Source organism: Mustela putorius, unplaced genomic scaffold (assembly GCF_011764305.1).
Source record: "Mustela putorius furo isolate JIRA1106 unplaced genomic scaffold, ASM1176430v1.1 tig00000127_pilon_pilon_pilon, whole genome shotgun sequence".
Taxonomy (NCBI): Eukaryota; Metazoa; Chordata; class Mammalia; order Carnivora; family Mustelidae; genus Mustela; species Mustela putorius.
The window spans coordinates 9,181,571-9,201,830 of NW_025421288.1; the positions used below are offsets into that span (position 1 = coordinate 9,181,571).

Genomic DNA, 20,260 nt, shown 5'->3' on the forward strand with positions numbered 1-20,260 from the left:
CTGCCTCAGCCTACTTGTGATCTCTGTCAAATAAATAAAATCTTAAAAAAAAAAAAAAAAAAGCACTAAATCCTGACCTTTCTTATCCCCTTTCCCTGCTTTATTTTCCTCCATAGGACCGATATCATCTACCTTATCACATATTTTACCTGTTTATTTAGTTTATTATCTGCCTCCTCCTTTTAGCCTACAAGGTCTGCGAGGCAGTACCTTTTCTGTTTGCTATGGTTGTTTTCTTCGCTGCAGGGTCAGTGCCTAGCCCACGGTGAGCACCCGATAAATATTGCTTGAGTACCCGTTTGGGGGCCACCACTGCGCTGGGCACTGAAGATGGGCTCAGGAGCAGAGCCAGACAAAGTCTGTGAAGCTTAAGTCTTGGGCCGCGGTTGTCTCACTTTCCCAAGTATGACCTTAACCCGGGGAGCTCTCAGGAGACTGGCTCCAACCCTGGAGATCGATCCTGGGGTAGGGCGCAGGGGTGTGTAGAGCGCACACAGCTCCCCGTGGGACTGGGATGCAAGGAGCCACACTGGCCTGCTGGGAAGAACCTGCACGCCTGAGGTCTCATTGCCACAGCACCAACCCCTCTCCATTAAATAGTTGTTACACGCCCGTTTCCTCTCTAAACAGTGAAGTTTTGGACTGCTCCTCTCTGTGGCCCCCGGGGTTAACACAGCGTAGACGCTGGTAAATGTTCGCAGAGACTCAGAGCCAACGGACGGAGGGTGAATGAATAGAAGACGGATGAATGAATAACGGGACTCCAGTTAGAAAAGGAATTTCAAGAGTTCAAGATCTAGAGGGTGGGAACGTTTCCAAAGAGCTCCCTCGGTGCCCGAGGGTTTGCAGGAGGGGCTGGGGCGTCCGAGGTCAGGACGCGTTTGGTCCTGTGCGAGGGTGGCAGCTTCGCTGGCGGCCGGCCCGCCGCGGAGGGGAGGAGCGCAGGGGTTAGCGCTGCCACTCACCCAGCCGCCAGCCCGCGCGCTTCCACCGGCCAGGCGCGGCCGTTGCCATAGCTACAGACACAGCCGGGAGACGAGGGGGCGGGCCCGGGCACTACGTCATTCCTAGCGCGACGCTGCTCCGCGCCTCCCGCCTCTTTCGGGTGCGAGACCCTCGGCCCGCCTCCCCGGCTCTCCACCTGCGCGCTTCCCCCGCTCGCGCCCTCCCCCGCTCTGCGCCGGCGCGGTGCCCGCCAGGGCGCGCAGGAGAGCCCGCGAGGCGCATGCGCGGTGCGGGGCCCGCCGCCGCTCTGGTGTCGCCGCCGCAGCCGTCGCTGCCGTTGCCGCCTCCCTACCGGCAAGTGTGGGAAGGAGGAGCTGAGGGCCGCCGCCGCCGCTGCCGCCATGGGGGTGAGTGAGGCAGGGAGAGGAGACGCGAGGGCCGGCAGCGCTCCCCGTTCCGTTCGTCCCCCTGAGCCCCCATTGTTCCTTGAACCCCCTCTCACGTGACCCCGACCCCCTCCGGCCTCACGTGACCCCCAACCCCCACATGACCCGACTCCCACATTCTTAGCATCCCCACACTAGGCGCAGCCCGGGGATCCCTTGGGGAGCCCCCTTCTCCGGGCCCCACCCCCTTGGGTGTCCCCCGTCCCTCGCGTCGCGCCCCCCCAACCTTTCTGACTGACCTGTTATCTTCTTGACCACCCCCTAACCCCCGGGGCTGACCCTGGGGTACCCCTCGCCCCCAGGGGTCACCCATCACTTGGCTGTCACCGGCTTCGCGTCTTCCCACCTCCTAGGCCGCCCCCTGGCTTGCAGGGAACTGAGGCCCAGAGAAGAGGCACCCAGCCAAGGTCACACAGACAGTGAGCAGGGACCAGACCCTGCCTCGGGCCTCCCCAGCCCTCAGCCACTGGCTGTTGCTTCCCGCTACCCGGATACTCGGTGAAGCGGGGTCCCCTACACCCTTTGCAAACCTCTCCACCAGGATCCTCCTGCTCCTGAAACGCCCTCTTCCCCTCCAACGGAGGCCTGCTCTCTCGGCCTTGATTATTACTTGGGTCGTTAGTACTCTTAAGTGCTGCAGGTGGCTTTGCAGGGGGAAGCTGTGCAGAAGGTGAGCAGGGAGGGAATTGATGGGGAGTGGGGAGGGGCACTGATGGCTCCAGACCCAGAAGAATAGCGACCACCTGTTCTGTGTGTGGCAGCCTGGAGGTGCGCCCTTCTCTGGCATGTGCCGATAGAGGGCTGGGCAGAAATTGTTCAAATACTTCTGCGAACTCACCTTCCTAAGTTCCAGTTAGAGTAGTATCAGTCACTCTCCTGCGAAGGGAACCGGTACTCCCTGGTACTTTATAGTTTTTACCTGGAATTTTTACCACCTTTAAGGAGTCCTGACTTGGGACCCAGAGATGCCTCGGTTCCAGCCCCATCTTCCTGGCTAGCAGCGTGATACTGGGCCTGTGACGTGGCCTTTCTGAATTTGAATTTCCTCCTCTATGTAAAGTGGATGATGATACCCGCCCTCCTCAGAGAGGAGAGGATTAAATGAGATAGTGGATGCATGAAATTGTGGCTGTTGTTTCTGCTTGTATTCTCAACCTTGATTGGAGTTATCTAAAATAGATCTGTGCTATTTTTAACCCGTTACTTTGTCCCTACTGTTGTTAACCTAGATTTTCTCTCCAGTGATAATTGAACAAGTCAACTTGTTAGGCCAAAATGGTAGTTCCGATCCATGTCCAAGCACTTTAGGTAATCCATGTCGTCTTGTTTCAGCAAGGAATTTGGGGTACAGTGTACTTCATGTGTAGAAAATCAAGGTGTATTTAACCCAGGTTTTGGTGAAAGGTCCCAAAGCCCAGCTCTTGTTGAAATGAGGTAAAAATCTGTGTCCCTGGGATCACTCGGTGTCTACCCAGCAAAGCCACTGCAGACGGGGCAGCAGACAAGAAGCAGAACATGCCATTCTGGTTCAGCACTTCCTTTGTTGGTTGAGTTGAAAGAGCAAGACTCAGCGATGCTGCGACCCTTGCTTCCTTTCCTCCTGTTCCTCATACTCCACAGATGTGTTTCTCAGAACGGCCCCTGCCTAGTCTCTTCTGGCGTAAAACTCACTACAAAAAAAGAGGGACTTGAATCTTCCTCCCTGGAACAGTGCTGGAACCCTGTCATTATCCGCCTTCCTCCTGGGTGGGGGCAGCAGACTCCCCACCTCTGTGTCAGGAAGGTCGGTGTTTGTGGCAGGCGCCATCGACGGGGAGGGCCCTGCTCTACTAGACAGCCGACCTCAGGCTAAGAGAGAGTAGCCTCAGCTGGATCACCCTTCTCTTCAAAGTTCCTTCACCCTTGCTGCCACAGACATGTTGTCTTTTAGGAATTGGAATGTAGATCTCTGGCTCCCTTCCCAAAAAAGGAGGGTTTTTTTGTTTTGTTTTGTTTTTTTGTTTTTTCTGGATCCTGGATACTTTGCGGGGTGAAGGCTTGACACTGAAATCTAAGAGATGCCAAATCTCTTGTCTGAAAGGTGCCTTCTGTGCCCATCTGTGCGTGTTTTGGTTTTGAGTGTCTCTGTGAGACCTGGCAGTCCTGACTGCATGTGGAGATAACTGCTTCGAGAGAGCTCGCGGGGGGGGGGGGGGTTCCCAGCTGCAGGTGAAAACACCTGCGTCACACTTTAGAATGCATGCTGCACACGTGCAGTTGATGTCGTGGAAGAAGCTTGGATGTTAGGATTCGGACCTGGATTTGAATGTTCGCTGAGCCATTCGACAGGTATGGACTTAGTACCTGCTGTTTGCTGAGCACTGAGTGGGTGTGCATTGGCTAATGAAGCCGGTGTGACCTCTGGCTCGTGGAGTGTTACTGTGTGGTGTGAGTGGAGGGAGAAGGTGGCATGGAGAGACCTCTCTGAGAATTCTGTTCACTGGCTCTGTGACCCTGAAAAGTTCTCTGACCTCTCTGTGCCTCAGTTCTCTCATCAAAGAAGTGGGCACACATAGCTTGTTACTGTAGAGGCTAAAATAACACCTGTTTATTAAAGCATTAGCAGAGTATGTGATGTTAGTGGATCCTCCTAACCAGAAATCCTTATTTTTTATATCTAGTACATTGTATCATTTTGTCTTCATAACAGTCCTGTGAGGTAAAGGCATTGTTAGCCCCTTTTACTGATAAGGAGATGGAGATCCAGAGAAACTAAGTGACTTGCTGAAAAGAGATTAAGTAACTTGCCCAAAGTCACACAGCTTCTAAGTGGAGGAGCTGAGAATCAAATCCAAGTCTCTTGACTCAAAAATCCCACACTCTTTTTATTATATAGAGCTCCCTTGGGAAAGACACTTAACCACAATGAGCTTTACTGTTCACTGTGCTTATTTCCCATTTTAATTAGGAGAATTTTCCTGTGTCCCTGCAGGATAGCTTTACCTACACGAGGCAGGGCAAAGCTAATTGGAACAGCAGGAGACCACTTTTCCTAGTGTGTGCTAGGTTTGAGGGAGAGCCCCTGCCTGTCTGCCCTGGGCTGCTACGGCCTGCCACATACACCGTGCGCGGGCAGCTGGGCACGTAGGGGTCTCTCTCATCATCTGCCATCTCGGGCCATGGCAGCCCTGAGCCTCACACTGAGGATTGTCTGGCTGGCCTGTTCCCTTGCATGAATGAGCCCATAAATCTCCTGGAGGCCTGGGGGCGGCCCTCCTGCTGCTTGTGCTTAGGAATTACTTACTGCTTGTGCTTAGAAATGAGATGCTGTGGAGCGAACCCACGTTTCAGTGCTTTCTGGGTCCCGGGAGTCACACTCGCCTTCCAGCACCTTTGATCTTAGCTCTGTGTTGTGTGGAGAGAGAACTAGGGCGCAGGGTGGAGGAGGGGGTTTGCCTCTACCCTAAGGTGACTTCTGACCTGTCCTTTCAGGGAGTCGGTGAGGCCAGCATCCGTGTCCCCATTTTTCCGGAGACAGACTTGCTTTCCCAGGTCATGCGGGGGCAGCAGGAGGAGCATTGGCCTGGCGGGAGTGATGCCAGGGCTCATGTTCTTTCCTGGAGGCCGGCTGTCTCGGGTTTCCGTTCCCCTCCCTCGGCGCGGAGGTAGGGCCGGGGCAGCACCGAGCTGGCAGGGTGCGTCCGCCGTCGCCGAACTGGAAGGGTGATGAGAAGTGAATTGCCCAGCGGCTGCCCTAACAGCCGCGGAGGTCTGGACTACACCTGGGCGAGACTGAGAGGAAAGGTCTGTTGACATTGATGTCGGCCTTCCCACTGGAGACAGCGGGGCTGGAGGAACAAACACTAGGTCCGGGGCCCAACCCCTGGGAGTAAGTCCCCCTCTCCCATTTGTTCTTGGGGGAACACTGTGCCTTTGAGCCTCAGTTTTCTCATGTGGGAATGGAGGTGCTGGTTGTTGCCCTGAGAACCGAAGCAGACGTGTGCGGAAGTACTCTGCTAGCTGAGCGCCTTTCATGATGTTGTTTTGAAATTCAAACCCCCAGTGGAAAAGATGGGTGCTCTAAAGCCTGTGTGTGGTCGAAGAGGCCTGGTTCTGTCCCCTCCAGTCCTGCTCTTCTGTCTGCTCCCTGCTTGAGGGCATAGGGGATGGGAGCCCGGGGCTCAGCAGCATACAGTAGCTGCTGTAGGACGAATGGACACCTAGAAGAGCAGTCCCTGTGAGTTCTTTGTGTCTGGACTCTTGCCTCCTGGTCCCTGGAAATAACAGACAGTGTCATTCCCAGAGATCTGAGGGTAGAATTTATCCCGAGAAACTTTTCCAGCATCTGGCTTTTCGATTGGTTCCCCCTTAACCGGTGCCAGCGTCAGGGCTCAGGTGCATTTGGAGGGAGTACAGCCTCTCTCTGATGAGCTCAGGAAACAGAGGTGGAGTCAGAAGAGGCAGTGAAGTGGGTCAAAAAGCAAAGCCATCCCGCCAGTGCCTTCGGGTGCCTTTGGAATTTGGGCCAGGGGGTGAGCAAATCTGGGGGCATGTGCTGCCCTGGTCTTCCTAGGGAGCGAGAATGAGAGAACTCTCCTTGGTTGTGTGAGATGCCAGAGTAAGTCTCACCAGCCTCCTACCTCAAGGGAGGTTTTATGAGCCTCATGCACCTCCTGCAGACAGGGAAGCAGACACAGAGGAGGACTGGTTGGGGCCCGAACACCACTCTGCAGAGCAGGAAGAGGCTCTGGGTAATCTGTCAGATTCCAGAGCATGGGCTCTTTCTCCTGTGTTACTAGCTTTTTACAGGAGGGTGACAGGATCCGTGTAGGCCTGAGAGACCCCCCATGGGAGCCATAAAATAGGATTTGCTCTATATGTGGTTAAGGGTGGTTTGCCATTGGAGCCCCTGTGCAAGGACATGCTCCCTTTGCTCCCCCCCTCCACACTCCCCGCTGCCTGTGTGCCCTGCACCATGGCTTGCGGACCATGTGTCAGCATGGCCTCTTTGCACAGTTGAACCCCTTGAGGCCCCCTGTCTGCCCTTGTCGATACTGGGTGTGCAGGGTGCCTGCCACTTAGGTCTCTTGGCCGAACAGTGCTTCTGGGGAACAGTTCTGTCTCCTTAAGCTAGAGTGCTCTGGTCTCAGCTTAAAAAGGGGACCCAACACCCCGAGGGGCTCCCCCAGACGGGATCTCTGTCTTCTGAAGCTGGAAGACACTGAGAAGGCTGTGAATAAACCTGTCCTTAGGAACAGCTGTCAGCGGCTACCTCAGATGGCATCTCCTCCTTGAAACCTGCCCTGAATGTGTCTAAAATTAGTTGTTCCTTCCTTAGGAGCCAGTGGATGAGTGCATATTTATTAGGCACCTGCTGGGGGCCAGGCCCTACTGCGGGCATTGTCATGTGCTCTCACTGGGTCCTCACGGTGACCCTGCTTCCCTGCTTCCCAAGGGTCGGTGCCCTTTTTGACAAGGAAGCTGAGAAGTCTGGTGACGCTCCCGAGCTCTCACGACTAGAAAACACGTGCGGCTTCCCCATCCCAGCAAGTGTGCAGCAGCCAGGGTTGGCAGTTCCTGCCACTGAGGACAGGCCTGTGGGCTCGGGGCCTGACTCTAAGGTTCCTCAAAGGGAAAGAAGAGTCTTTGGTTGGCCACAGCCCTTCCAACCAACTTTGCTTTTCCCTGCTGCAGAGGAAGTCAAGCAAAGCGAAGGAGAAGAAGCAGAAGCGGTTGGAGGAACGAGCAGCCATGGATGCTGTCTGTGCCAAAGTGGACGCAGCCAACAGGGTGACTCCCCTGCTTCCCAAGTCCCTTCCTCCTAGAACTTGAGCTTGGTTTTTCATTTGACTTCTTTTGGCGCCACCCTGTGGCAGAATTTTGTTACTGGCCGACTGAGGAAAATGAGCCCAGCCTGAGAGTTGCGGGGGAGGGCCAAGGATTGGCCTAGGTGTGCAGGGAAATGGGAATTCAGATGAAGTGGCTGGGTGGAGTATGGAGCGTGGGGTTCTCCATCTCAGGGTCTTGAGTTCCGGCCCCACCCTGGGAGGGCAGCCTACTTAAAAAAAGAGAAAACCCAACGAAGTGGCTGCTTCTCTCTGTGGATCTCCTTCCATAGCAGTGGAAGAGGGTCTGGAGAAAAAAAACATTTTTTTTTAAAGATCTTATTTATTTATTTGACAGAGCGAGATATCACAAGTAGGCAGAGAGGCAGGCAGGGGGGGCGGGAAGCAGGCTCCCTGCTGAGCAGAGAAAATTTTGTTAGGATTTTGCATTTTGGAGAGGAAACGTCCCTGGTAACATATGGTATAGTTTTCTCATTCATTCCTTCATACATTTATTGACTCTGAAGTACAAAGGACTGTGCTGGCACCGGGGGCAGGGGCAGCAGCCTGGTTCAGGGGCCAGAGTCCAGGAGGGAGGAGTGGTGAAGCGGCTCACCCAGGCGGCCCCGCTGAGAGCAGGCTTGGCTTTCAAACAGGACTGAAGAGGCTCTGGCCATTCTTCCTGCTCCCATTCCATATCCTATTCCATTTTTGTTTCTCTCTTTTATTATTTTTTAAAGATTTTATTATTTGGCAGAGAGCATAAGCAGGGGAAACGGCAGGCAGAAGGAGAGGGAGAAGTAGACTCCCTGCTGAGCCGGGAGCCCGATGCAGGGCTTGATCCCTGAACCCCGGGATCATGACCTGAGCCGAAGGCAGAGACTTTAACCTACTGAGCCACCCAGGTGCCTTTTTGTTATCTTTTTAGCCCACCCTGTAAACAGTCCACATTTATAAAGAGGTGGTTCAGGGACATGATTATGCCATTTTGGGTTTTTGACACGGTGGGGTTAGTTAGGGGCTTCTTAGAAGTATGCAGGTAAGGGGCGTCTGGGCAGCTCAGTCAGGTAAGTGTCCAACTTTTGATCTTGGCTCAGGTCATGATCTCAGGGTCTCGAGACCCAGCCCTGTGCTGGGCTCTGCACTCAGCATGGAGTCTGAGATTCTCTCCTCCTCTGCCCCTCCCCCTGAGCCTGCACACGTGCACAGCCTTCTGAAAATAAATAAGTAAAATCTGAAAAAGAAAAAAAAAGTTTAAGAAAAAAGAAAAAGAAAGTATGCGGGCAGATGGGGCACCGGGTTGGTTCAGTTGGTAGAGCAGGCAACTCCTGATCTAGAATCACGAGGTCCTAGCCCCACAGAAAGGAAGTTTGCAGGTGGATCATGTACCCTCCGGTTTGGGGGTCATGTGACCTACAGGCCAGTGTTCGTGTTAGGCTAGCAGAGTCTCTCCTTACCTTGTGAAATGAAGCTGACTAAACTGTCTTGGGCCTCCTTACTAGACCCTGCCTGCGTGTGCTTTCAGAGCCGAGGCAGGCGAGCGCTGTCTGGCGGCTGCTCCTGGATGGAGGGCCAGGCCCCGCAGCGTGGCTCTGCACAGTGTTTCACCGCAGGGAGAGCCTGCGACTGCACCGCACACGTTTGTGCTACTCTTTTCTTTCCCTCCGCAGCTTGGAGACCCTCTAGAGGCTTTCCCAGTGTTCAAGAAATATGATCGAAATGGGTAAGTGTTTAACACTCCTAATTGTTGTCTCCTTGAGTGTCTGAAGGAATTCACTTTCCCGGAGTGTGCTTCCTCCGACCCACATTTTCTCATTTTTTGTTACAAAAAAGGAGAAGCTGTGTTGAGTGTCTTGATACAAAAGCACCTGATTAGGTGACAGAGAAATCTGTAAATGAACAAAGATTGCATCATCTTAGACTGATGTTTCCTTAGGATTTGATATTCTCTCCGGGTGTAGAATCATAGAGCTGACTGCCTTCAGCTCGGGTCATGATCCCAGGGTCTTGGGATCAAGCCCCACATCGGACTCTCTGCTCAGCAGGGAGCCTGCTTCCTCATTCCTCATCTCTCTCTGCCTGCCTCTCTGCCTACTTGTGATCTCTGTCTGTCAAATAAATAAAATCTTTAAAAAAATAATGATAATCATAGAGCTGAAACAAACTGGAAAACTCATCTAGGGGGCGCCCGGGTGGCTCAGTCGGTTAAGCGGCTCTCTTCCACTCCGGTTATGGTCCCAGGGTCCTGGGATCGAGCCCTAGGTCCGGCTCCCTGCTCAGCAGGAAGGCTGCTTCTCCCTCTCCCACCACCCCCTGCTTGTGTTCCCTCTCTTGCTGTGTCTCTCTGTCAAAAAAATAAATAAAATCTTAAAAAAAAAAAAAGAATTAAAATCATCTAGGCTGACTTCCTCCTTTTGTGCAGAGGGGAACCAAGGCTCAGAGAAGCTGAATAAGATTCCTAAGCCACGTAGTTTCTCCCTGGCTGCTGAGGGGGCTTTTAATTCCCAATCTAGGGCTCTTTCTGGGAGTGTATGGTGTAATTGTTAAAAGCCACTTACTGGGGCGCCTGGAGGACTCATTGGTTAAGCATTTCAGGTCATGATCCCAGGGTCCTGGGATTGAGCCCCACTTCTGTCTCCCTGCTTGATGGGAAGCCTGTTTTTCCCTCTCCCATTCCCTCTGCTTGTGTTCCCTCTCTCACTGTGTCTCTCTCTAATAAATAAATAAAACATATATATATATATTTAAAGCCACTTAACTGGCTGTATGACCCTTGACCCTGGACTTAACCTCTCTGTGCCTCCATTTTCTAATCAGCAGTGGGTCTGATAATAGATGGTTTGGGGAGGATTAGGTATGAAGTGCCTCATACCTGGAGCTTACCAAAACCTAGGTCAGTGTTATCACTACTATTACTGCTACTAATCCAGTTTCCTGCCTTAGGATCTGGGTTAAAGCCCCCTTCCCCTTTCTGTCCATCTGGTTATAAAATAGGAAGCATAATCTGTCTTATCAGAGCCGCTCTTGGCTTAGGGAAAAATGGGTTATGGTTTTATTTTATTTTATTTTTTTATTTTTATTTATTTATTTATTTATTTATTTAAAAGATTTATTTATTTATTTGACAGACAGAGATTACAAGTAGGCAGAGAGGCAGGCAGAGAGAGAGAGAGGAGGAAGCAGGCTCCCTGATGAGCAGAGAGCCCGATGCGGGGCTCGATCCCAGGACCCTGGGATCATGACCCGAGCCGAAGGCAGAGGCTTTAACCCACTGAGCCACCCAGGCGCCCCTTATTTTATTTTTTTAAAGTTTTTATTTATTTTATTTATTTGTCAGAGAATGAGAGCGAGCACAGGCAGACAGAGTGGCAGGCAGGGTCAGAGGGAGAAGCAGGCTCCCTGCCAAGCAAGGAGCCCGATGTGGGACTCGATCCCAGGACGCTGGGATCATGACCCGAGCTGAAGGCAGCTGCTTAACCAACTGAGCCACCCAGGCATCCCTGGGTTATGGTTTTAGAGAATCACAGCTATGGGTTTGAAATAAAACTGTTCTTCTGATTAATTGTATTCAGGCAAGCCACAGTCCAGACAGCCCCATTTTTTGGTCTGTTGAACGGAGTGATGAAGCCAGACTTGTAAGGTTGTTTTAAGGAGGAAAGAGGATTATGTCCAGTTCTGTAAGTAGCAGCTGGTTTGAGTGTTTCAGTGAACAAGACAGATAAATGTAAATATATGAACTATGAAATGATCACTTTATTTTTTTTTAAAGATTTTATTTATTTGACAGAGATCACAAGTAGGCAGAGAGGCAGACAGAGAGAGAGGAGGAAGCACGCTCCCCGCTGAGCGGAGAGCCCGATGTGGGGCTCGATCCCAAGACCCTGGGATCATGACCCGAGCCGAAGGCAGAGGCTTTAACCCACTGAGTGCCCCATCACTTTATTTTTTTAACCCAGGCACCCCATCACTTTGTTTTTTAAAAATATTTTTGTTTATGTGACAGAGAGAGACACAGCGAGAGAGGGAACACAAGCAGGGGGAGTGGGCGAAGGAGAAGCAGGCTTCCCGCTGAGCAAGGAGCCTGATGTGGGGCTCTATCCCAGGACCCTGTGATCATGACCTGAGCCAAAGGCAGACACTTAACGACTAAGCCACCAGGCGCCCCATGAAATGAACACTTTAGTAGGCGATCCTATATCTGCTTTTCGCGGCTTTGTCTGAATTTCTTAGTACCACGTTAACGTGTCCTTCCTGTGATCAGACGTAGTACAGTTCCTCCAGTAGCCTCGCCTTTCAGTGTCTGGGAAGTCCTCTGGCACAGTTTAGAGATCCCTTACTGTGATGTCTTCTGTGTTCCATATTCCACATTCCTATTGACTTTCAGAAATACTGGAACAGTTCTGAAGCACGCATTGCCAGCTAACTCTGGGCTCCTTTGGTGCCTGGAATTTTGTGTGATTTGTGTGGCTGTGATCCTGCTTTAATGTACTTAAAGAACTAAAGTGAAAGAGAAAGAGAGAGAGAACTCAGATTAGTGGAGAATTCCTACCTCTAGACCAACCTTTGGAAAATAGATGGCTGAGCCAGAGGGCACGCCGTGTGGGGTGTTTCTGACTATGCCATGGCCAGCACTTAGAAAGAAAGGAAGACTCTTCAGAGCCAAGATGTTCCAAATTTACAAGACTGCGCGCATGTGCAGCTCATATGGCGGGCCAGACAGCAGAGGCGACAGTCATTTTGAATGGAGACATTCCCTGAGGGGTCGTGTCAAGGGCCATTGGAAGGGCCTGATCTGGGACCTCTTTAAGGACTTTGTGTCACTGACTTTGGTCCTGTCAGAATGTGGCACTGTCTGGAGATTGGGGTTCCACGGTTCGGCCACGGAGCTGAACTGTGCTTTACTAACGTTTCTTTTGGAGTAAATAAATGATGAGACCTTAATGTCTATGGCATCTGTGAGTGTAAGAAAACCTCATGGTGTTGGACCCTGCTCCACCTGGGTTGGTCAGCCGAGAATACCTGCTGTGTCCTCAGAGGAAATGGCAGGCAGGACCCCTCCGGGGGCCTAGGGACCATGGTCTTCTCAAAAGGCCTGAGGTGACCCAGCCACTTTCAAGGTGCTGTGGCTGCCCAGTGAAGAGTCAGTTCAGAGACTAAACACCCACGGGCAGGAACTGAAGGATCCGAGAAGACTTCAGGATTCATGGCGAAGCGCGGCAGAGGCTGGAGAGAGCAAAGCGGTAGCAGAGAGGGGTGGAAGTTTACAGAGTGCAGACACCGCTGAGGGCCTCGCAGGGCAGGCAGGAAATGGGACTGTGGTCAGGGCCGTGGGCCGGCCATGAGTTGTCAGTCTCAGCCCGAAAAGGCTTCGTTCCTTCAGCGGCACCTTCTCTAGTCACTACGGGGAAGGCAGGGCGCAAGCTCGGCTTCTCTCTGTGGGTGAGCCGAGACCAGGCCCGCTGCGCTGGGAGGCCGTCTGGGCAGCGGGCCGCCCTCAGGCCTGCCACCGGCTCCACTCACCACCCTTCCGTCTTCTTCAGGTTAAACGTCTCCATCGAGTGTAAGCGAGTGTCCGGACTGGAGCCGGCCACGGTGGCCTGGGCCTTCGACCTGACCAAGACCAACATGCAGACCATGTAAGTGCGCCCTGACGGGAGGGGGGCCTCGCTCCTCCCCTTCCGGCCCGCCCCGCCCTGACTGCCCCGTGTGTCCCAGGTATGAGCAGAGCGAGTGGGGCTGGAAGGACCGGGAGAAACGGGAGGAAATGACGGATGACCGAGCCTGGTACCTCATTGCTTGGGAAAGCAGTTCGGTCCCTGTTGCCTTTTCTCACTTCCGGTTTGACGTGGAGTGCGGGGATGAAGTCCTGTACTGGTAGGAGCCCCAGCCTGCGGTCGGCCTTGGGGAGGACGTACTGGCGCTGGTCTGGGCACTCAGCCGCGTGGCGGGGTCCGCTGCGCCGGTCCGGGTCTGCGGGCTGCCGGGGCCCTGGGTCCTCTGATGGGCCCTGCCTCCCCGGGCTCACTTGGCTGCTTTCTTCACCCAGCTACGAAGTGCAGTTGGAAAGCAAGGTGCGGCGGAAAGGCCTGGGGAAGTTCCTCATCCAGATCCTGCAGCTCATGGCCAACAGGTAAGGGCGCCCCGTGTGTCGCTGTGTTGGAACGGTCTTCTGAGCCATCCACACTGTTCTCTGAGCCTCGGTGGAGGACAAGGCTCATAGGAATGTTTCAGAAGAGAAGCATCTAGAACCCTCTCAGTAAAGCTGCTCTCCTCCCTGCTGGGATTCCTGGTTTTGTATGCGTGGCTCCAAGCAGCAGGTGCTTCTGAGCGCCTCTTGTGCCTGAAAAGTGGGGTGCAGAGAGAACGTGGCGAGGAAGCCAGTTCATTGGGGGCCCAATGCCCGCGCGGTCTGATCAGCCCCGGAACAGAAGCAGCGGGTGCTGTGAGCGCCCAACACGGAGGCTAGATTGGGGCTCAGGGTGTGCTTCTCAGGAGCAAATGGGAGACAGCAGGCAGAGACAGAAAGAGGAGGCATGAGTTAGCCTGTGTTTCTCTTTCTGGAAGGTGTTCTCTGCTTTCTTCTCAGCACACAGATGAAGAAAGTGATGTTAACTGTATTTAAGCACAATCATGGCGCCTACCAGTTCTTCCGAGAAGCGCTGCAGTAAGGAGCTGGGCCAGGGTGTGGGGCCCTCTGGGTGGTGGGGGGTGCCTGTCCCGGGGGCTTTCTCCTGGTCCTGGCGCTCATTCATCCTGAGGGCTGAGCTCCTGGTCCAGTGGTCCTGGGGAGTGGCCTTGGGGTTGGGGGGATGGTGCAGACATGCCCGGGGGCTGTGCCCTCACTCCTAGGGGTCTCGTGAGTGTGGCTGGTAGAAAAGTTTTTGGGCTGGGAAGGAAGGCCGTCCACTACCTGCAGCCAAGCCTCTCCTCCTGCCTGCCTTGCAGATTCGAGATCGATGACTCTTCCCCCAGCATGTCTGGTTGCTGTGGAGAGGACTGCTCCTACGAGATCCTGAGCCGGAGGACCAAGTTTGGGGACAGCCAGCACTCCCATGCGGGCGGGCACTGTGGCGGCTGCTGCCACTGAGCTCCCAAGCTAGAATGCTCTCTCCAAGGCCTGTCTTCTCCCTGGGCTCACGTTACTGGCCAGGTGCCCTCAGAGCTGTGGCCTCCTCAGCCCTGCGCGTGCCCGGCTGCAGCCCGAGCGCACAGAACCCTGGGGTGGAGCGGCCTGAGCCGCCCGCCCTCCGCCCTCCTGGAAGGACAGTGTGCGCTGAAGGAGCAGAGAGGAGACGGGCTGAGGGAGGGGCTGGCGGAGGCCGGGCACGACGCAGACCCTCGCGCAGCGGCTGCCTTCTCGCTCGGCCCTTGTGCCCTCGAGCACGAGGTGCCCCAGCTGCTCTGCAGGTGGATTCCTGACAGACCGTCCCCTCCCCCCGCCACACACACACTTGGACAAATGGGCTGTTTTATACCTATCTTTAGAAAAGTCCAGGAGCCCCGGGTCGGGGTCTAGCTGGTCCCCAACGAGGACTGGACTGGATGCAGGCTCTGGACGTTGAGACCAGCTTCGGAGGGAGTCCGGTTTTGTAGCCGAGTGCTCTGATGGAGATCATGGGAAGGTCTCCTGTGCCACGACACTGGGAGGCCAGGGAGCTCTTTGTAGCTGTGCTTCTGTGGACTGACACTTAGTGTGGAGGCATCCCAGGGGACCGGCCCGGTAGGTTCCATCCATCTCTGCCTCGTCGTCGATGGGAGGACCAGGAACAAGGTGTGGCTGGGGGCCGGGGGGTTCCCCCCGAGGAAGAGAGTTGCTTCTCTGGGCTTCCGGACTTTGCTGCATTCTAGCCGAACCTCTTGAACTGGCAGTGACTTGAGCTGTCCTGTCACAGAAACAAGCCAGAGGTCCTGCCAGTTCCTCTCTGTCGCCCCCCTACCACTTGTCCTCCCCCGACTCACCTCACCCAGTACCTCTGTTCTTACTCTCAAGGGGAAGAATTACTTTAGGGAGCCCTTCATCTTTCCCCAGAAGGACCCCTCAGGTTCCCAGCCTCTTCAGTGCTGTTGCCTCTCATATCTTGGTGCTGATCGCTCTCTGAGGGGGCACAGCCCTCCCTTTGCAGAGAGCCCCCAGCCAGCAGCAGGCCCCACTGCCTGCACTCCCCAGCCTTGCCCCTCGCTGCCTCAGTGAGGCCTGGTGCCACCGCCCTGGCCGGCAGCCCCCCGGCTGCGGCAGGAGTGCCTCTCGGTGGCCAGACTGCGCTGCTCTCCCCTCTCCAGTGTCCCCCTGTGGCCGCGGACTGGAGCGGGGGAGAAGGCCTTCCTCTTCTCTCCCGGGATGGGGAGACAGGGCGGTCAGAGCTTACACTTGCCCTGGTCTCGGGGCCTTGTGTCCCTTCCAGGGAAGAAAACGACCAAATCCTTATCCAGGAAAAAGTACCTGCCGCCTCCCTTTGGACATCCTTGAGCCCTGCTTTAGGGAGTGTCTTAAAGGTTCTAGCCTTTGTGGAGTTGCGCTCTTGGAGGTCTGTCCCGACTTCAGAGTCAGCCCAGACCCCACACTCCGCCCTGACTCAGGTGGTCTCTGCTGGCAGGTCTCCCCAGAGCTGATCTTCCCCACTTTCCTGCTCGTGCAGGGGCCTGTGCGCTCGGCCTCCCCTGCCCAGCCCGGCCTTCCGCAGAGTGCTGTGCCTGTGCGATGCTGTTGACCACGCAGGCAGCATGCGACAGGGCACTCCCTCACAGAAGGCCTGGCAGCTTTCCACTGGAGTGAGCCTGTCTCTGCCCTGCCTTCCGCCTCCCAGGGGATTCTGTGGGGGGAGGGGTGGGGGGCATTTTAAATTGCCGGGGAGGGCATTGGTGGGCTCCTTCCAAGAATCATGGAATGACAGAAGCATGTTTAGGAATTTTTTTTTTTCCTTTGATCCCTGTCTGTTGACACAGAACAGATAAATATTTATTGTCTTAGATCATGGATTTCTGATACCTCCCACTCAAGGGGATCAAAAGGAACCCCACTGTAAATTCCTCATAAGGTGAGTTCAGTGTATGTTGCTTTCTCTGCGCTTGTCGGACCCCTGCCCGCAAGCCCACCGGCAGATGGAGGGCTCAGTGCCTCACCTGCTCCTGCAGCCTCTGCCGCCCGTTTCTGGGCGGCTCGGGTCCCTCGTGGGGGCAGGAGACCAGCAGCTCCCTGTGTTTTGGTGTTGGGCCCGTTCACGTCTCAGACAACCATCTTTCTCCACTTCGCCAGGTCTTGGTTTTGAGAAACAGAGCAGGCCTTTTGTTCTCTGGCTGTTTTGTGTGTTTTGTTTGGGGCATGTTAAAATATTTTTTTTAAGATTTTTTTCTTTTTTTTTTTTAGTTGTATTGACTCTATTTCAGGTTATTTTTGTTGATGTCAAATGTGTGTATGACATGTATATGGTTCTTTTTAACCCTTTCTGGGTTTGGGTTTTTTTTTTTAGAGGAAATTGAAGATAAACTCCTTGATATATATATTTTTTTCTTTAGCAACTTCTTATCACTGGAATCAAAGGGAAAAGTGATCTCTTTTTGCATTGGTTGTATTTGTATGTCACAAATAAAAGACACTTTGTTCAGCTGCTGGGATCGTGTCCTGATACTGGGGTGCCATGGCCAGTGTGGTCTCAGGGGACACCCCGGGCCATCACACTGTCCCATCGTTGGGCCGAAACCCTGGGAGGCACGAAGCTGTGAGGCCCCATGCCCCTTGCTGCGAAAGAAGCCTTGGCTTGAGGAACCTTGAGGGTGTCTGCGCCGAACGGTCAGAGAGGGGAATGTTTGTGCCACTTCCCACTGGCCCTGGGTGGGGGTCAGAAGTCTTACAAGGGTTGCCTGCTTTGCATCTTGGACAGAGTCCCAAACCAGGCTTTGCAACATTTGACATCTTTGGCTAAATGTGTGTGCACTTGTGTGGGAGTTCACTAGATTGAGAGTGTCGGTGTTCCTTTCCTCCCTTTTACACTATCGGCTTACTCCGAATATTCCTCTTCTCTTAAAAAAATTCCAAAGCCCTCTTCCCTCCACTCACAAAAGAAAAAGGCTCAGAGGAAGGGTAACTGGTCAGGCCTGACAGGACAGGAAAGTTAGAAGCTGGGAGAGGCTCAGCCCCTGGCATGTGACAGACTCTTGTCACACAGCTTCTCCCGGGCAGACTCTTGCCAGTCCTTGGCCCTGTGTGAGCTGGGAGGAGAGGCAGGAAGTAAGCTAGGCCAGGGCTTCTGGGGTTCAGAAGCGCTAACTGTGGACACTGGGGGGGGCCTGCCTCCCCAGGCTTCTGCTTGGTGATCCTATCTGCTAGGAGTTGGGGGGGAAGGAGGAGGCTGGGGGAGCCCCAGGCCATGGGTATTGTGCTCAGGCAGGGCCCTGATCTGGGGAAGGGGGAGCAGGGTTAACAGCTGTTTGGTGGGTGTCCCTATGGGTGAGACCAGCCGTCCCCAAGTGTCCTTCCTCCTGGGGATGGCTTGTGCTATTGTCTTACCTTGGGAGCAGCAAGAGAGGCATCACAACCCTTAGGGAGAGAGCGTTTCACTGGGCTGATCATACAACAGATTTCCCATGTGACAAAATTCTGTCCCCGCCATCCTCAGGCCCAAGTTCTTTGTTCCTTGCAGGCTGCTTTAATCCCAGCCAGGAATTCCTCGGAATGACATCCGCTTGTCACAGGGCAAATGGGCAGGATTGGAAGAGTATGGGACCCCTCCTTGGTCCCTGCTGCCTGGGGTCTGTGCCCACCTCTTTGAGGGGCCTGGACTCCTCTTTGGTCCTCCAGTGATGGAGCCCTCCCTGCGGCTGCAACAGAAGCTGCTTCTCCAGTGGTACGGGGTGACACACCGGCGAGCTGACAGAGCAAAAGGCACCAACCCCGCAGAAGTCTTCCCTTTCACTCAGGGCATGAGCTGGTCTGAAAAGGACTGTGTTTTGCCAGTGGAAGCAACCATGATTGCCTGGTGATTTCCGCTACCAGGTTTTGAAGGTGTTGGTTCAACTGCCTTGATGTTCGTGGTGCGGGGGACTGTGATTTCCTGTGCCCAGTCCGCAGTGCCCCAGTATATGGTGGCGCCTGGGCAGGATGTGGTCCTCAAAGGGCTCTGTGGACGTCGGCACCACACTTGCTGATGGAGTTCTAGGTCGCCTCGTGGATCCAGGCTCCTGTTGGTCTTAAGGCCCTGTCTTCCCTCTCAGGGCTTGGCCTAGAGAAACAAAGCTGGCCTGTTGAGAAGGCCAAGGTGGAGGAGACAGGCTTGCTGCAGAGGAGACCTGGAGGAGGGTGTTGGCACGGGTGGGCAGTGCCTGTGGCCTGTAGTGATGACTCATCTGTCAGGCAGCTGTGTAGCTCTTCTCCAGAGCGGGGCAGGCAGCTGAAGCCCTCTGGTCCTCACCGTAGGGCTCCCTACCTTGGCTTTTCCTGGATGTCCTATGTGATCTCCCCATCAACTGGACGGGGAAGGAGTGATGGGTTCCAGGAGAGGCAGGCTGTGCCAGAGCTCACTGGATGTCCCAGCTTCGGAACCTGCAGCCCGCTTAGTCCCCGCTGCACCCCATCACCCGCCCAGATTGGAGAGCAGCCCCTGAGCGAGCCCTCCCACAGCACACGTGCACACGTGGCTTTCCGTTTCCTGGAGGTGCCGTGTGGAAGCAGAGATGAACCTGTAAACCTCCACTGGCTCTAGGAGTCCCTGCGGCGCGATCTTCATCCTATGAAGGTGAGCATTTGCCATGGGTCCGCAGGTCCTCGGGGCTATGCTGCCATGGGTCCGCGGGTCCATGGGTCCACGGGTGCCACTGGTCCTCAGGGCTACAGCCAGAGGCAGATGGCAGCAGCACACAGACTTGGCAAGAAAGGTCAAGGCCTCTACCATGACCTGGATCATCTTTTCCCTCTTGGCCTTGAGGTTGACTGAGTCCTCCACAGCAGCGCAGGATGCTCCTTTAGGCGCAGGCCCACCAGCACACCCTGGGGAGATGGGGCTGGGGGTGGGAGGGGGGCTTGGGTGTGCTTGGGGGGTGGTCCAGCCTGGCAACTCCACGGCTCCTCTGGTCCCAGGTACCCATCTATATCATGGAGCCGGGAGCAGCTTTGCGGACCTGCCGAGGTCCTCCCGGGAGGCCTGTGGGCTGTCAGCCGTGGCGAGTGGGCAGCCCCTGCCATGCCTGCGCCCCTGGGCTTCACCAAGCCTGAGTGCCTGTGGCGTGGAGCCCGTGAGTGCCGTCACACATGGTTGCTGGCTGTGGGCTGTGTGCCGGAAGGGGTTAACCTCGGCTTGGCTCCTGGAGAGTGTGGGGGGGGCAGTGGCTGAAACTTTCCAACCAGCTGCCACCCCCTGGGGTGCTGGGCTGGACAGCTGCATTCCACGGGGGAGAGCAGCACCCCCTGTTGCTCTACACCTCCCTCCCTCCCCAAGCCGCCTGACAGCTGTGCCCCAGGAAGAGCAGATGCCCCTCCGGGCCTCTGCCTGCACCCACCCCGTGACTCCTTGCCCTGCCTGGACCAGTGCCAGCTTAGGTTTCCCTGTCAGCCTTCGCCTTCTGGTGATGACAGCACCTCCTGCCTCTTTCTCCCCCTGGACTTTGCAGGAAAGCCCCCATTTTGCAGATAGGGGAACCCCTGGGAACCAGGAAGGGAAAGGGCCATTCTCTAGGTAACCCAGCAAATTAGTTTGAGACCTACAGCCCCTTCTGGATAGGCCTCTGCTGCCACCCCCCACCCCTGGGGGACAGTGCCTTCCAGGCCTATGGACAGGTTATGGCTGTCCTCAGTGAGAACCCTGGCGGGGGGCGGGGGGGGCTCCCTCACCTGTAGCCCTCCCCTCTGCCCGGCCTGGGTCCAGTGCCTAGCACCCACTCCACATGCCAGGAGGAGAGTCTAGGCCAGGTTCTTAGCAGCTCCAGGGTGGGGTTAGGTGCTCCAGGAGGTGTTGAGTTCCGGAAGGGGTGTGTGCTGCGGGAGGGGGCATCTGAGGGGGCAGCCCCTCCCCAGGCCTCATGGGTTCCATGTTTGGACAGAGCCGCTGTGGGGCCAGCAACTTGAATAAGATCCCA

The 20,260-nt window shown here is 55.0% G+C and overlaps 1 protein-coding gene across 1 annotated transcript; it reads left to right on the forward strand.

Moving 5' to 3' along the window:
- The first annotated feature begins 1,114 nt into the window (after positions 1-1,114).
- NAA40 (N-alpha-acetyltransferase 40, NatD catalytic subunit) lies at positions 1,115-16,797 on the forward strand. The gene is made up of 8 exons (XM_004770205.3): positions 1,115-1,352; positions 7,065-7,160; positions 8,866-8,918; positions 12,736-12,831; positions 12,911-13,069; positions 13,242-13,325; positions 13,782-13,859; positions 14,141-16,797. Exons 1-8 carry the CDS (start codon positions 1,347-1,349, stop codon positions 14,280-14,282), a joined length of 714 nt encoding a protein of 237 aa, XP_004770262.1. The 5' UTR covers positions 1,115-1,346; the 3' UTR covers positions 14,283-16,797.
- The last annotated feature ends 3,463 nt before the right edge of the window (positions 16,798-20,260 follow it).